At 48.5% G+C, this 13,141-nt stretch overlaps 3 protein-coding genes across 3 annotated transcripts in view; 2 read left to right on the top strand and 1 right to left on the bottom strand.

Moving 5' to 3' along the window:
- LOC128275421 (protein similar-like) overlaps window positions 1-7,975 on the top strand; it is a 107,064-nt gene extending 99,089 nt beyond the window's left edge. The window contains exons 11-12 of the mRNA XM_053013913.1: window positions 6,592-6,703; window positions 6,791-7,975. Coding sequence (XP_052869873.1) covers window positions 6,592-6,703; window positions 6,791-7,308 — 630 coding nt within the window. The 3' untranslated portion in view covers window positions 7,309-7,975. The remainder of the gene's footprint in view (window positions 1-6,591; window positions 6,704-6,790) is intronic.
- Window positions 7,976-8,530: 555 nt separating this feature from the next.
- On the bottom strand, window positions 8,531-9,629 carry LOC128271916 (DNA repair protein RAD51 homolog 1). The gene is made up of 2 exons (XM_053009599.1): window positions 9,540-9,629; window positions 8,531-9,463 (listed from the first exon to the last, which is right to left on the bottom strand). The coding sequence occupies exons 1-2, from the start codon at window positions 9,627-9,629 to the stop codon at window positions 8,531-8,533; spliced, it is 1,023 nt and encodes a 340-aa protein (XP_052865559.1).
- A 644-nt stretch (window positions 9,630-10,273) lies between these two features.
- Window positions 10,274-12,917, top strand: LOC128271678 (NAD-dependent protein deacetylase Sirt2-like). The gene is made up of 4 exons (XM_053009293.1): window positions 10,274-11,053; window positions 11,124-11,480; window positions 11,559-11,938; window positions 12,015-12,917. The coding sequence occupies exons 1-4, from the start codon at window positions 10,549-10,551 to the stop codon at window positions 12,459-12,461; spliced, it is 1,689 nt and encodes a 562-aa protein (XP_052865253.1). The 5' UTR covers window positions 10,274-10,548; the 3' UTR covers window positions 12,462-12,917.
- Window positions 12,918-13,141: the final 224 nt, after the last annotated feature.

The following is a 13,141-nucleotide window of genomic DNA, read 5'->3' as shown; positions in this document are numbered from 1 at the left end:
GGAAATCAATTAATACTTTACAAGCTTTCCAAACGCGGGGTAGCGTGTAAAGATGGATCGTGTCCGAAACCGAACCTGTGTGTTAGGATTTAGGCGGGACGAGCGGTTTAATCGTAAGCTCCTCAAACAAAGCTAAGCAAACATATGTAGATGTGTGCATTATTATACTGAACATATGTATATGAAGCAAAACAAGAAGAAAAACAAAACATTCTCAAAGTAGATTAACCCGGTGTGGATTCTGAGCGGGCAGGAACCTAGGCGAAACCTTTTGCAATAGAACAGCAAAGAGCAACAATTATACAACATCGAACACCGATATCAATAACGTATGGGAAACGTATTACCTCTTTGAAACAAATCGAAAACAGTAAACATAGTAAACAGAAAACAACATACACAAATATACCTCTGTCTCTCTGTCTCTGGCGCCGAACAAATGGAGACCGGAACCATCGTACAATGGAACGAAAAGTGCAAACAAAACGTAACAACAACAATTGAGTAGACGAATTGAGTAGAAATTGTTTGTTTATCCCTCTTAAGTTAGCTTGAAGTGGTAGGTGGTGGCCCAGTGGCCGCAGCGGCGCGGCACTTCTGCATTCCAGCTTCCACACACGCACACACTGGTAACCAGGCGCCTCCATTGCCACCGACCAACGCACGTGTCACTGATCTTTGGTTGGGAATTTTCCTACAATTCCTGCCCACGGGAAGAGGGTGTGTCCGGTGTTGCGGTGCGCGTCCAACACACCATCAGCACACACAGTGCATCAGGCTGCAGGCCGTGCAAAGATCGCGTGCTCTCGTGATCGCGCGGCGGATTCCCACCACGAGCCGTGAGTTAAGGTGGCGTATAAATAGCCCCCGGAAGCAAGCCCCTCTCTCGCGCACGCTCTCTGTGTCCCGTGTGTTATATAATTAGCAAAACACTATCAAAACCGCCGGCCGCAACCCTTGCTTTCTTGGTCCGTGTTGGTCATAGTTTTGCCCGCGATAAATGATGCTCCCCTCGGGCGACCTTTGTTTGCGGCGTGTTGCGGCGGCTGAATTGAGTCTGAATTGTGAATCGGAGACGTGTGGAGACCTTTCCGGGGGCCGTCTTACATCACGGTGCACCGCAGGCACCACCGCCACCACCGGCACCGGTGGTTGCCGTTTCATTAATGGCGTAGTTGCCAAAGGAATGCCGCTGCCGCTGCCGCCGCCGGAGCTCTGCCAACTACGTAATACACAGCGGTGGACAGCGGCAGCACAGTGTGGTGGGAAGCGGAGGCCAGTAGTGCAATGGTTTCAGATGAGTTTCATTCAGGATCCAAGCGTAAACTCGACGTACAAATCTACGATACACAGAATATTTTTACTTTAAGAGCGTGAGTTATGGATTTTTTAAACCGAAAGCATTTTATTACCCGGCGGTGTGGTGCGTAGTAGTAGTGATGCTTTGGGGTGAACCGCGACGGTTCCGGCCAGCGGGGTCCCGGTACCCGGTGTACAGAGACAGTGAAATAAACGTAGCACTGCCAACGGCGGAAGGAAGACGGCAATCGCAAACCACTAAATAGCCACGGTAATCACTACCAAACAACAACAATATTTCAATAAGCTTTAAACATATAAAAATATATATAAAAACGTATATATGACCTAGAGTGGATGTGATGCTGGACGTCGATAGAGTGGAAGTCAAACTGTGCGTGTGCGTACTGATCGAAACCGGCCTCTCCGACAAAATATGACAGAACACGAGACAGAAAGCTGTTAAAATTGAAACATTCACATTTACAACATCCTCCTTAACGCTAGACCCGCATGCGGCCCTCGGGGCGTGGGTAAACAACTTAGAGCTTGTTTCTTAAACGCAACCTAAATGCTATGCTATCGAAATGAAATATTAGAGTTATGGAGGAAAAAGTAACGTTTTCTGTTTGTTTCACTGCTTCAACCCGATAAAATGTGTATTGTGAGCGGCAGACACTACGCAAGGCATAAATCACACACTTATGATGAGTAGAACCGGATGACCGGACGAATAAGAGAATAATAATTATACACGAATATATCTTATCAATCGTAAGCGCGGAAGCCTACCGGAAGAGGTAGTGCGTCAATCTCAGTCAAAGTTGATGGCACTAGCGGGTAATCGATCAAACGATTTGTGACCGCCCAGTGCAGATAAACCCATTGGAAAACCAGGCAGCAACAGCACACTAATGCCGCCGTCACGATCATCATCATTAATATGTCGGAGTGTAACGCGTTGCTGGCGCGTATTTCATTAAATAAGGCAGAAGGAGAAAAGCATACTTATACGAGGAGACAACTAATTAAACTTAGGATTGACTGATACATCGGATAAGTGTTATGTCTCGTTTTATTTATTCCCGCACTCACTATTACAGTACCCCCCGAAAGCTGTAAGCCGAAAGTAAGAAGCGCGATCGTGTTAGAATCAGAGATTTGGAGGGCAAACGGAACCGGGCAGGATAGATAGGGGGCATGTTACGCGATTGGAATGTTATCCGAGTTGAAGTTTAAAGAATGTTGTAAGTGTTGGACTAAATGTGGCAAAATATCAAAGTTAAGCAGAACACGAAAGTGATGAAACAAAAGGAATATAGTACACCAAACAAACAAAAAGAAAAGAAAAGAAAAGAATGGATTGTTGATTCTCGACGTTGGCGGCTCGATATGCAGATGCTTTGGAACATCATAAAATTAGAAACCAAAACACAGATATTGTCAGATGCCAAGCGAACAAAAAACGGATCATTTTTATTCGTACTCGGTTGTTACTGTTATCTGAGAATGCGTTTTATTTACTGTTATTTAACAATTAGTTCCCGCTTAGTTAATGTACTGTTGTCTTGTCTAGGAACATTTGTCCCGTTTCTGTGTGAACGCAACTGGACCTTCTTGTGTGGATTGTTTTCGGTTACGAACCTTAACACCAAAAAAACGCACTTTGATTGCTCCGTACGCCGGCCAAGTACGACAGGAGATAAAGGATTACCTCGAACAGTTCATCCAGAAAGAAGCCACCCAAGTGGCTTTATATATTTTATCTTACGTAAGGACGCGAACCAATAAAAATGGATGCAAAGTTTTACACGCGCAACCGCCGTAACTGCAAGCAACACAAAAAAACGCATTAAACAATACTCTGAAACAAAAGAACTGATTAGGCCAGAGTCCACAGGAAACCACGCAGGCAGAGAACGGAACGGGGGTTGCAAACGGTTGTTTTACTATTGTGTATACACATGATGGCCGGTATAAGTTGTGTTGAGCAGCGTGGCGTTTGCGTTGGCGGATTTGGCAGCGGATTGTGATTAGTTAGTGAGAGTTAAGCAAGCGGTAAATCAAATAAGGCCATATTTGGCTTCGGCGGCACGTCGGAAAACCCCGGTCAGAAAGGCAGCGGAAGCAGTTGCCGAAAGTAATTACTATCGGTCATCATCGAGCAGATCTGAGAGACAGCTTAAAATGTGCAATTGAAAAAATGAACCCTCCCCGAATGTGAAGCGTGTTATCCAAACCCCGTAGAACCACCGAGACGAGACAGAAGCAAGGACGGAACAAACAAATCGCAACACAAAATTAATAAATGGAAAAAAATAATACAATCATTACAAGCAAAGCGAATTACCGAACCGAAGTTTGTGGTGTGTTGTAACTCAAAAACATTAACAAAAGAACTGCTGCGTTGCGCGTGAAAGATTTAATCTTTTGGCCAAACGAATGGAACCGGAACCGGTGGAAAAGTTTAACGAAAAGATTTCCGTCCCTGTTTAGTAAAAGAATATAAGTTGGAGTTTTCGTTTTGGTTAGCACCCAGCTCGCAACCGAAATGCCCAGCTCGCAACCGAAAAGAAGGTTTATATTTTCTCTCTCCTTCAACTGTCGCGTATTTTTTCTTTCTTCTTCTGGTGCACAGTTATTAGAACTAGCGGCGTAAAGATATGCAAATAATTACGAACGAATCTAACGCGTAGTTTTTCAATGTTCAATCTTTTCCCTCACGGTAGTTAAGCTAAACAAATCTTAAACCAGCAGTTGGTAGCAATCTTGAGGTAATATTGATATTGATAAAGGCGAGCACTAAAGCTAAAACAGCGCCCATGCAATACCCTCTCCTAATCAGGAGCGCCGTCTCCGTTTATCTTGTCACACGAACCGCGTAAGCAACATCAAAAATGCAATTTAAATGTCGCCATTATTCGTACCATATTGTAAGACCATAAAGAAAACAAAATAGGAGGAGGGAATATGGAAACTAAATCTAAACATTAAAATTACCAATCAATCACACACACACACAGCGACCGGACACCGATCACCCGTTAGAGTTCAGAACTGAGAAACGAATTCGCTTCAACGCTCGTTCCCCCGGCCCGTGAACCGGCGCGGGTTCACGGCGCAACAGAAACCACCCCCAGGGGCAAAAAATTATTCCAAAAGACTTATATGATTAATCAAGTTCTAGCAGTAGGTTCCAAGTAAGTATTGGTAAATGTTTTTACCGAAGATATAAACCGACGGCGGCGGCTGAAATCCATATACTGAATACGCAATAAATGATCCTTGGGCACGTATGATAAGAGGACCTAGCCGGAAACGCCGGGCACGCCGCAAGCATAAACCAACTATCACAAACAGCGCGGCCATTGGGTGTGGTAACAGTGGGAAGCAAACTATCTAAACCTCTGACAAAAAAACACGCTACTCCATCGAAATAGTTCCGTAGGGCCTCCCGGTGCAATCCGAAACGAGGCGTAGCAGCGTAGAAAAGTGCTATAGGTTCGAATCAAGGGTCAGGAGGCAAACAGGAGTGTAGGGTCTCAGGAAGCGAATCGAATCGAACGGCTGCTGCCCCGTGGTGGTGGGACGGGGAAGATCGGGATGGACGTGCCGGGACGGCCGTCCAATCAGGATGAATGAATCACAAGTGGTGCATGAAAACGAAAGAATAAACAAATAAATTTCCCAAAAATTGATCAATTGTCTAAATGGTGTTTTCTTTCTCTTCACTCTCTGGCGTTTGGTTTCCGTAGACTTTATTTGGGCAACAAAAAGGGCGCTTCATCATAATCTTCCCATTGTCATCCTAACCTAGATCTCGTGCAGCATGCAGCAGCAGCTGCGAAAGTGTGACAGCAAAAGTAGGCCATGTAACCAAACACCACCATCCTGAGCAGGATGTTGTGCCCGATAGAGAGCAAGCTTCATCTCGAAAAGCAATCCATCATGTCTGCGCGCTTTCGATGGTGGCCGTGCTATGGCGCAACACTCCAGGCGGGAAAGTGGGCCAAATCCTGCTTCGGCGGGGAACCCTATCCTATGCTCTACTACTACTACGGGTAACGCGCCACTAGTGGTCGTAGTGCGCCGAACGAAAGCGCAAGCAGAATACTCGATGTTCGGTGATTTTCGTGTTGTGGACTTCTCCTTCTCGGGCCACTCGGACCCGAAGCGAACGATGACGTCACCGGCTTCAGTGACGTCACAGAGAAACTATGTCTAGCTTTTGGGAAACTCTCACTCGCCGCACGCGGAGTGAAAGTGAGAGAAAGCAGCGCCATGTGTAATCTCACGTTTAGCCACGCTGCTATTGGTGCTCTACTCTGCAAGTCCTAGATTGTAGGGTACCCTTTTGTGGCACAGGGGTCTTCGGGCCTCTCCGATGGTGTGCACTCGACGAGAGGATGTTGAACTTTCGTCCCTTCGTTGCGCACGGTGTACTGCAATTGCTTGAAAAGCCCTGCCACTCGGACTGGTCACATGATGGCATGGACTGTTCGCAGCATGCTGTGCCGTTTTAACGGACGCCTTCGCGGTTGCTGGAAAACTGTTGGGTTTCCTTTGGCTTCGGCTCGGCTTCCGGTTCGGTACATGGCGACCCGGGATGACCTCGTTCCGTGTAACGGTATGGCATTTATGCGCCTACACACATACTGATCGATACGTGCTCTGTAAAATCCGATGAAGGTTTGACGCTGCACCGTTCGATGGTGGTTCAAGCTTTTTGATGGAACAAATCCGCTATATCGCCGGGCGGATAAACTGGAATTTTTGTTCAATCGAGTCAACGATTAAAATGCTAAAGATTGAAAATGAGATTGGAATGAGACTAAATGTTCAATTTTACGAATTAGAACGATATTTTAAACAGTTAGATAAGGCAATTTTAACCAAGCAGACGTTACCAAACAACCGTTAAAAAAGGAAACCATGATTTATTAACTGTGTCCGCGTCATAAACCAACAATTGATGCGATGAAGGCGATGTGCCAGTATTAGAGGCACAAATTGCCCATTTTCTGAAAGAATTTCAATATTTTTTTTTATTCAATGCTTACCTAACAAACGATAAATGGGTTTTACCAAATCATGCTGCTCTCTTTTGGATAGTTTTATAATGGCATTAGTTGCTTAGTTAGTTTCTCATAATGAAAATTCGTATGAAGCGCATTTAAGCCCCCCTAAAGTCCACCACAAACCGACCACGCAGAAAGAGAAAGAAACCACATTTAGAGCCAATTGACTGCTTTACAATCGTTCGCCCTAATCCGTTTGGTTTTGTTCTTACAGACCACTATTCCCTTGACACCACCGGAAACCCTCATCGACGACACGGTCCAATGCTTGCCGATGGACACCGACGACGACATCGTTAAGAATGACGTGGATATGCTGTTTAACCGTAAGTTTGTCCCACATTCTTTTTTGTGTTGAGTTGTCCAAAGTTTTGCTAATGTCGAGTCTTCTCTCTCTCTCTCTTTTTCCGCAGTTGGCGAAGATGGAGAAAATGGCGTACTGTTCAGCTCCACCAATCCACTGATCGGTGGCCAGGCTCCACTGAGTGACTCTATCGTGCGTCCTCTCACCATCCAGACGGATAATGGTTTCGCCAATGGCCGGCCGCACCAACCACTGTCCGGTGATCCTTCGGGCAAGCGGTTCCTCACCGAACCGGACGGATCGCCCGGATCGACAATGGACGACTTCATGATGACCGTATCGCCGACTCTGCTCACACCGACCGACATGGAGATCTGGCGTGCCATCCAGCAGGGCCAGCTCGACCCGAAAAAGATACCGTCGCCATCGTACGGCGGTGGCGTAGCCGGAAGCCGCATTCCACAGTCACTGTCCAGCACACCGACGGCGCAGCTGGCGGAGCTGTTGGGTGACGCGTCGGAGGCCAACCTGCTGGCCGTCCTCGACCCTGGTCTGAATCTACCTCTCGAGATGCTCCCCGGTTCGTTCAGGACAATCGCAGGCCATCTGCAGCAAGATTTGAAATGATTGACGGAGGCGCTTTAAGTTTGACGATTATCACCGTACCGTTTTTGTCTTCTATACTAGAGTTTCTTTTGCTCACCCATTGTTCCCTTTTTTCATTCCTTTCGAGCGTGTGCCGTCGCGGGATCAACGTTGACGATTTCTCTAACTTTTTTGGTTCACCTTCTTCCACATTTACAACGTGTCCAACCATCAGTAATCAGCAGGTTTCACAGAGGTTTCACGGGGAGCAATCCAGTGATAGGATTGGCTTTCGGCAAACCATTTACAAGGAATGCCCACATAAGCTCAACGACAAAGCAAAAACAAAAATAAACAAATCGGCCAAGCAAAGGACACAAGCAAACGGGGTTAGATGATAAGAAATGGCATTTTTGGCCCCGGAGGTGGGCCCTATAATGGCAAACAAACGGTGCACATAGACGAATGTGTTTAGGGTATGTTTTGGTAGGAGATGGACAAACACAATTGATAGTACAACCATTTTTAAACGAGTTTGTGGGAGATAATATAAAACGTATCACGTGCTGTGGCGTGTCACCCGTCACAGCCATTAGTACCGAAGGAGAAATAGGACGTGCATTTTGTGTTCCCACCACACTTTTCAATGGTGATCATGGCGCTTTGATAGAAAACTGCAGTAGGGCTCATTCGCACTCATACTTTGGACCTCATCGACACAATCTGGTATCGGCCGAGACGATACAAAATTCCTCACATTTACTAACACCGCGCACCGCTACCTCCGGATTACCATCACTCTCGATCTATGTTGTTATACGATCCACAAACACACACGATGTTCTAGGCTTAAGGTAGTTCATTGAAACAAATAAAAAAAACTCGGTGGTAGGAAGATTTTATAGGCGTTATTAGGACGTGTGGAGGTCAAGAAGCAAGTTGTGGTTTTTACGTGTATCTCCGTTTTTATTTTAATTTCCTTTCTCTTTTCTCCCCTGGGTAACATCTATACTGATAATGCGAAACAAATGTAATGCAAACATATATACAACATTTAGTAATAAAGTATAACGAGCATATTAGGAGCGGTTTTTTTTTGCAGGAAAAAGAGAAATGGTCATTTTGCAAAAACCAACCAAGACAAGCCCTTATTTGCATTATTTGCAGATATAATTTGACTTACAAAAATATTATCAACTCTGTTTATTTAACGATAAATATCCGTGGAAAGTAAAGGCTAAAACTAAGTGGCACACGGGGGGGTTCACTCCTTAACATCACCGACTCCGTCCGGATTGATGGCGAACGTTGCCTCACTCTCCGCCAGACACGGTGAGTCGTAAATCTTGCATACCCGCGTCTCACCGCGTCCCTTACGCAGGTACAGCCGAGTGGTCGACGCGTGCGCTATTATATTGCCACCGATCGGTTTCTTCGGGTCTGGGTTAAACATGGCCGCACCATCGACCTGTGCCACAACCTGGTTGGTGATTACGACCGCCACCCCAAACTCGTCGGCCAACCGAAGCAACATGCGCAAAAACTTGGCCAGGTGCGATTGCCGCGCCGCGAGCTCACCCCGTCCGCAGTAATCGGTCCGGTAGAGGCTGGTCGCACTGTCCACGATGATCAGCGCGTACCGCGACTCGACCATCATGGCAGAGGCGTGCATTAGCAGCTGCAATTGGTGGTCCGTGTTGTACGCCCGGGCGTACGCCACATTGTCCAGCACTTCGGTGCCGACCAGTTTGAAGCGTTCCGCAGTCGCCAGCATCCGTTCCGGCCGAAACGTGCCCTCCGTATCGATGTACATACACTTCCCTTCGCCACCATTCTGACTGACCGGCAGCTGGCAGGTGACGGCCAGCGTGTGGCACAGCTGGGTCTTGCCGGTACGGAACTCGCCAAACATCTCCGTAATGCTACCGGTTTCGATGCCACCGCCGAGCAGTTTGTCCAGCTCTTTCGAGCCCGTCGTCAGCTGTATGATCTCGGACCGCTTCTGATGGTACTCGGTGGCCGTCGTAAAGCCCATCGGAACGTGCTTGGCCGCTTCCTGCAGAATTTTGTCCGCCTTTGCCTCCGAGATGCCCTTGATGGCCAGCAGTTGCTTTTTGGGAGCGAACGCTACCGCTTCGATCGTGTGAAAGCCCGCCTCGGCAAGCTTCTTAACGTCGCCACTTGTGATACCATTTCCCTGCAAGCGAGCAAAGAGGTTAGAATTTCGGTTTAAACATGTTTTTTCGCGAAACGATCTGCAGCTCCTCACGAACCTCCAGTTTTTCGATCAGCTTCGGCCCAAAGTCGTCCTCGTCCTCGACCGTGGAGACCGACTGTAAGGACTTTTCGACCACTTGTGCCATTCTTGTTCGGTTGATCGGGGCTTTTGTTTTGATCTCGAATCGGAAAATCGCCGGGGTCGACGTCGGTTGGCGCTCTTTTTTGCGCTAAAAATACAAACCTCGCTGCCCTCCTACTTCTGATGCATTGCACTGATTACCGTTTTTTACAAACCATGCACAAATTGTTCTTGGAAGGCGTACAATGTTCACCGTACAATTGAAGTTAACGATCAGATTATTTCGTTTGATGCGCGTTTGAACAGCGAGATCTGCGAAAACAACAGCAGCAACAGTACAAGATTTTACAAGAATGCGTAAGCTTTGACAGCTCTCCCGCCAGTGTTGACAACTGATGCACGGGGCGAAAAAAAAACAAAGGAAGGATCTACGATGTACAACGATCTGAAACAGTTTTTCCTCTTATCTTGCTCACAACACCGGATAGAACATTGAAATCGTACGAAATTGATAGTGCTATCACTTCCAGTGTTTGTGTGTGTGCGTTATTTTCATCATAAATCTGTCATCCAGGCGACCATCGACCATCGAGTTCGCTCGACTGCTGGGTAGTCGGCTGGCAGCACTGGCTGCAGCCGTGCTTGTGTCAGTTTGGGACTCTTTGTCAAGCAAAAAAGCGACAACGACGAAGAAAGACGAAAATACGATTCGCTTGGGGGTTGACGTTTTGCGTTGGTGTCCCGTATTTTTGCCCCGCGCTTTAATTCATTTTCATCAGCAAAATCGTGAAAGTGCGCGGCATAAAGTCCTCGTCGTCGTTGTCGCCCGTGCGCTGAAGCTGGCTGTGAACGGTTGCCTGGCAAGCGTTCTATCACAGCACGCTTTGTCCCGCGGTGTCTCCGCGCTCGTTGTGTGCACTTTGAAGCAGTTTGCGTTCACCCGTGGAGGACTGCCCGAGGGTGTGCGCCGAATCGCCGTCGGAATGTCCGAGGAGCGACCACCAGCAGCGCAGCCACTACCAGCAGCAGTAGCAGCAGCAGAACACCAAACGCCACCCATCGCGGGGCCGCCAATGGATGGCGCCGATGTGCTGCACGAAGAGGCAGCAGCAGCAGCCCCCTCGGTGGTGGGTCCAATGCCTCTGGCGTTGACAGAACCCGCATCGGATCCGACCATCACAGCGATTGGCCCGCCCATCAACGGAGCGCCCGTGGGGCCAGAGTTTCCACACTTTGACGACAGCGAAGAAGAGGACGACGACGATGCGTATCGTCCCGAGTCGATTTGCATCGAACGCATCCGACAGTACATTTCCGACAAGCTGGGTTTCTACTCGTCCAATGGGCTCGACGATAAGGATGGTACCGGAGGGGCTAACCTAGGACGTCGCGTCCTTGAGACGGTCGACGTCGAAGGTGTGATCAAGCACTGGAAGAATGGTGGTTTCAAAAAAATCGTCACCATGGTCGGTGCGGGCATCTCGACTTGTGAGTATATTGCAACCCGTTCGCCTTTGTCCACCCCTCATGGACTCATGTATTTACTGCCCAATTGCAGCTGCCGGAATACCCGACTTCCGTTCGCCGGACACCGGGCTGTACAACAATCTGATGAAGTACAACCTACCGTACCCGCAGGCGATCTTTGAGCTCGAGTATCTGTACCAGAATCCGAAACCGTTCTTTACGCTCGCCAAAGAACTGTACCCGGGCACGTTCAAGCCGACACCGTCACACTACTTCGTGCGGCTGCTCGAGAAGAAGGGTCTGCTGGTGCGTCACTACACGCAGAACATAGATACGCTCGAGCGGATTGCGGGCATAGACGCGGAAAAGATTGTCGAAGCACACGGCACATTCTACACCAACCACTGTCTGCAGTGCAAGACGACCTACAGTTTGGAGTTCGTCAAAGGTAAGCCTACTGCTGCGGTGCATCACCATCGTTACCGCCCGTGACTCCCCGACTTAACCGCCTACTGTTTTTCTGCAGAGAAAATCTTTGCCGACGAGGTTCCAACATGCCCGTGCGGCGGTGTCATCAAGCCGGACATTGTGTTCTTCGGCGAGGGGCTCCCGGAACGGTTTCACATGTTGCCCCACCGCGACTTTGCCGAGTGCGATCTGCTCATCATCATGGGCACCTCGTTGACGGTGCAACCGTTCGCGTCGCTCGTCGAGTACGTCAACGATGACTGCGTGCGGTTGCTGATCAATCGCGACAAAGTAGGCGGCGGCAGTTTCGGCTTCTTCCGCTCGATGATGTTCGGCGAGGGCCTGTGCTTCGATCTGCCCGGCAATCGGCGGGATGTCGCCTGGACCGGTGACTGCGACGATGGGTGCCTCTTTGTGGCCGAACAGCTCGGTTGGGGTGTAAGTAGTCGTGACGGTCGTGCGCAGCGCAGTTCTTCTTTCTAACGGCCACCGCACACCTTTTTGCCACACACAGGACGAACTACGGGAGCTCGTGGAAACGGAGCACGCCAAGATTGTGTCGATTCGACCGACACCACCGTTACCACCGCCACCGACGGTGGCAGCCACCGTCGTCGTCGGCGGAGAAGGACCGGTTCTGCCCAGTGTTAGCACCCTGCATCTTACGGCGCCCGCTGACGATGGTTGCGTACATTTGCCGTCGGAAGATGAGCACTTTAACGACGTCCCGCATGGTCCCGATGGTGGAAGTGCCGAAAGTGTGCAAGCAATGGCTACCGATCCTCACCACGACACCGACGACCATCATGATCATAACCTCCATCAGCATCATCATCATCATGAGCACCATCATCATGATCAGCAGCAGCAACAACGAGATCTCCTTCATCAGCAGCACGAACAGCACGACGAAATGGACGATCAGCACTCGAAGCGATCGCCCTCGGGGGACAAAACTTAACTTATTCCGCTCCAAATTGTCCTCCGCACACACGTTTTAACTTCTTCTACATCTTCTTATCCTTCTCTTCCATTTCTCTCCCCCGACAAACGGAAGGAGGAATTAACAATTTTGCTAATTTAAGTGACACACCACTATTGAGCAACAGCCGCCGTAGCCCGTACTCTTCTTAATCCAATTCATTTGTAGGAGTATCAGCAGAAAGTGAGAGATTGGCGGACCGTGAATAGAGAAAAGATTTTTATTAAAAGACGCGAAGAAGAAGTGTGGGTACTTGAGGTTACTCGTTCTTTTCCGAGGGCGTCAAATGCTTGCTGTGACAGTGCGCGGAACCAGCGTAAACGCAACAAAATGCAATCTTACTGCAGTTTGAATTCAACTTTCAGCACCCCGGGAGATTGCTTTTACTTAAGAATTGAGCCCGGCCACTGACGAGCCGCGGAACAAACCAAGAAGAGCACCGGGACGATGAAACAAATGGGGGGGGAACGCTATCACCAGTGCAATGGAGAGAGTGGATGGTCAACGGCTGTCAGCGACGGACAGTGCGGGTGCGCGTTAGCGGATAACTTTACAACTTTACTATTAACATTACTATTATTATTTTCCACCTGAGCGCGCTCCACTTTGCGGCGACCGTGGCACGATACAAGTGTAGAGTAAAAATAATATACATATAT

This window comes from Anopheles cruzii, chromosome 3, assembly GCF_943734635.1.
Source record: "Anopheles cruzii chromosome 3, idAnoCruzAS_RS32_06, whole genome shotgun sequence".
Classification (NCBI taxonomy): domain Eukaryota; kingdom Metazoa; phylum Arthropoda; class Insecta; order Diptera; family Culicidae; genus Anopheles; species Anopheles cruzii.
This window is presented reverse-complemented; position numbering and strand designations above follow the sequence as displayed.

What these genes read in the sequence shown, in the direction of transcription:
- LOC128271916 (XM_053009599.1), bottom strand. Translation starts at nt 9,629, where the DNA reads ATGGCACAAGTGGTCGAAAAGTCCTTACAGTCGGTCTCCACGGTCGAG. An exon ending in AGCTGATCGAAAAACTGGAG is followed by an intron (nt 9,464 to 9,539) that starts GTTCGTGAGGAG and finishes GCTCGCTTGCAG; the next exon opens with GGAAATGGTATCACAAGTGG.
- LOC128271678 (XM_053009293.1), top strand. Translation starts at nt 10,549, where the DNA reads ATGTCCGAGGAGCGACCACCAGCAGCGCAGCCACTACCAGCAGCAGTA. An exon ending in CAGTTTGGAGTTCGTCAAAG is followed by an intron (nt 11,481 to 11,558) that starts GTAAGCCTACTG and finishes GTTTTTCTGCAG; the next exon opens with AGAAAATCTTTGCCGACGAG. An exon ending in CCGAACAGCTCGGTTGGGGT is followed by an intron (nt 11,939 to 12,014) that starts GTAAGTAGTCGT and finishes TGCCACACACAG; the next exon opens with GACGAACTACGGGAGCTCGT.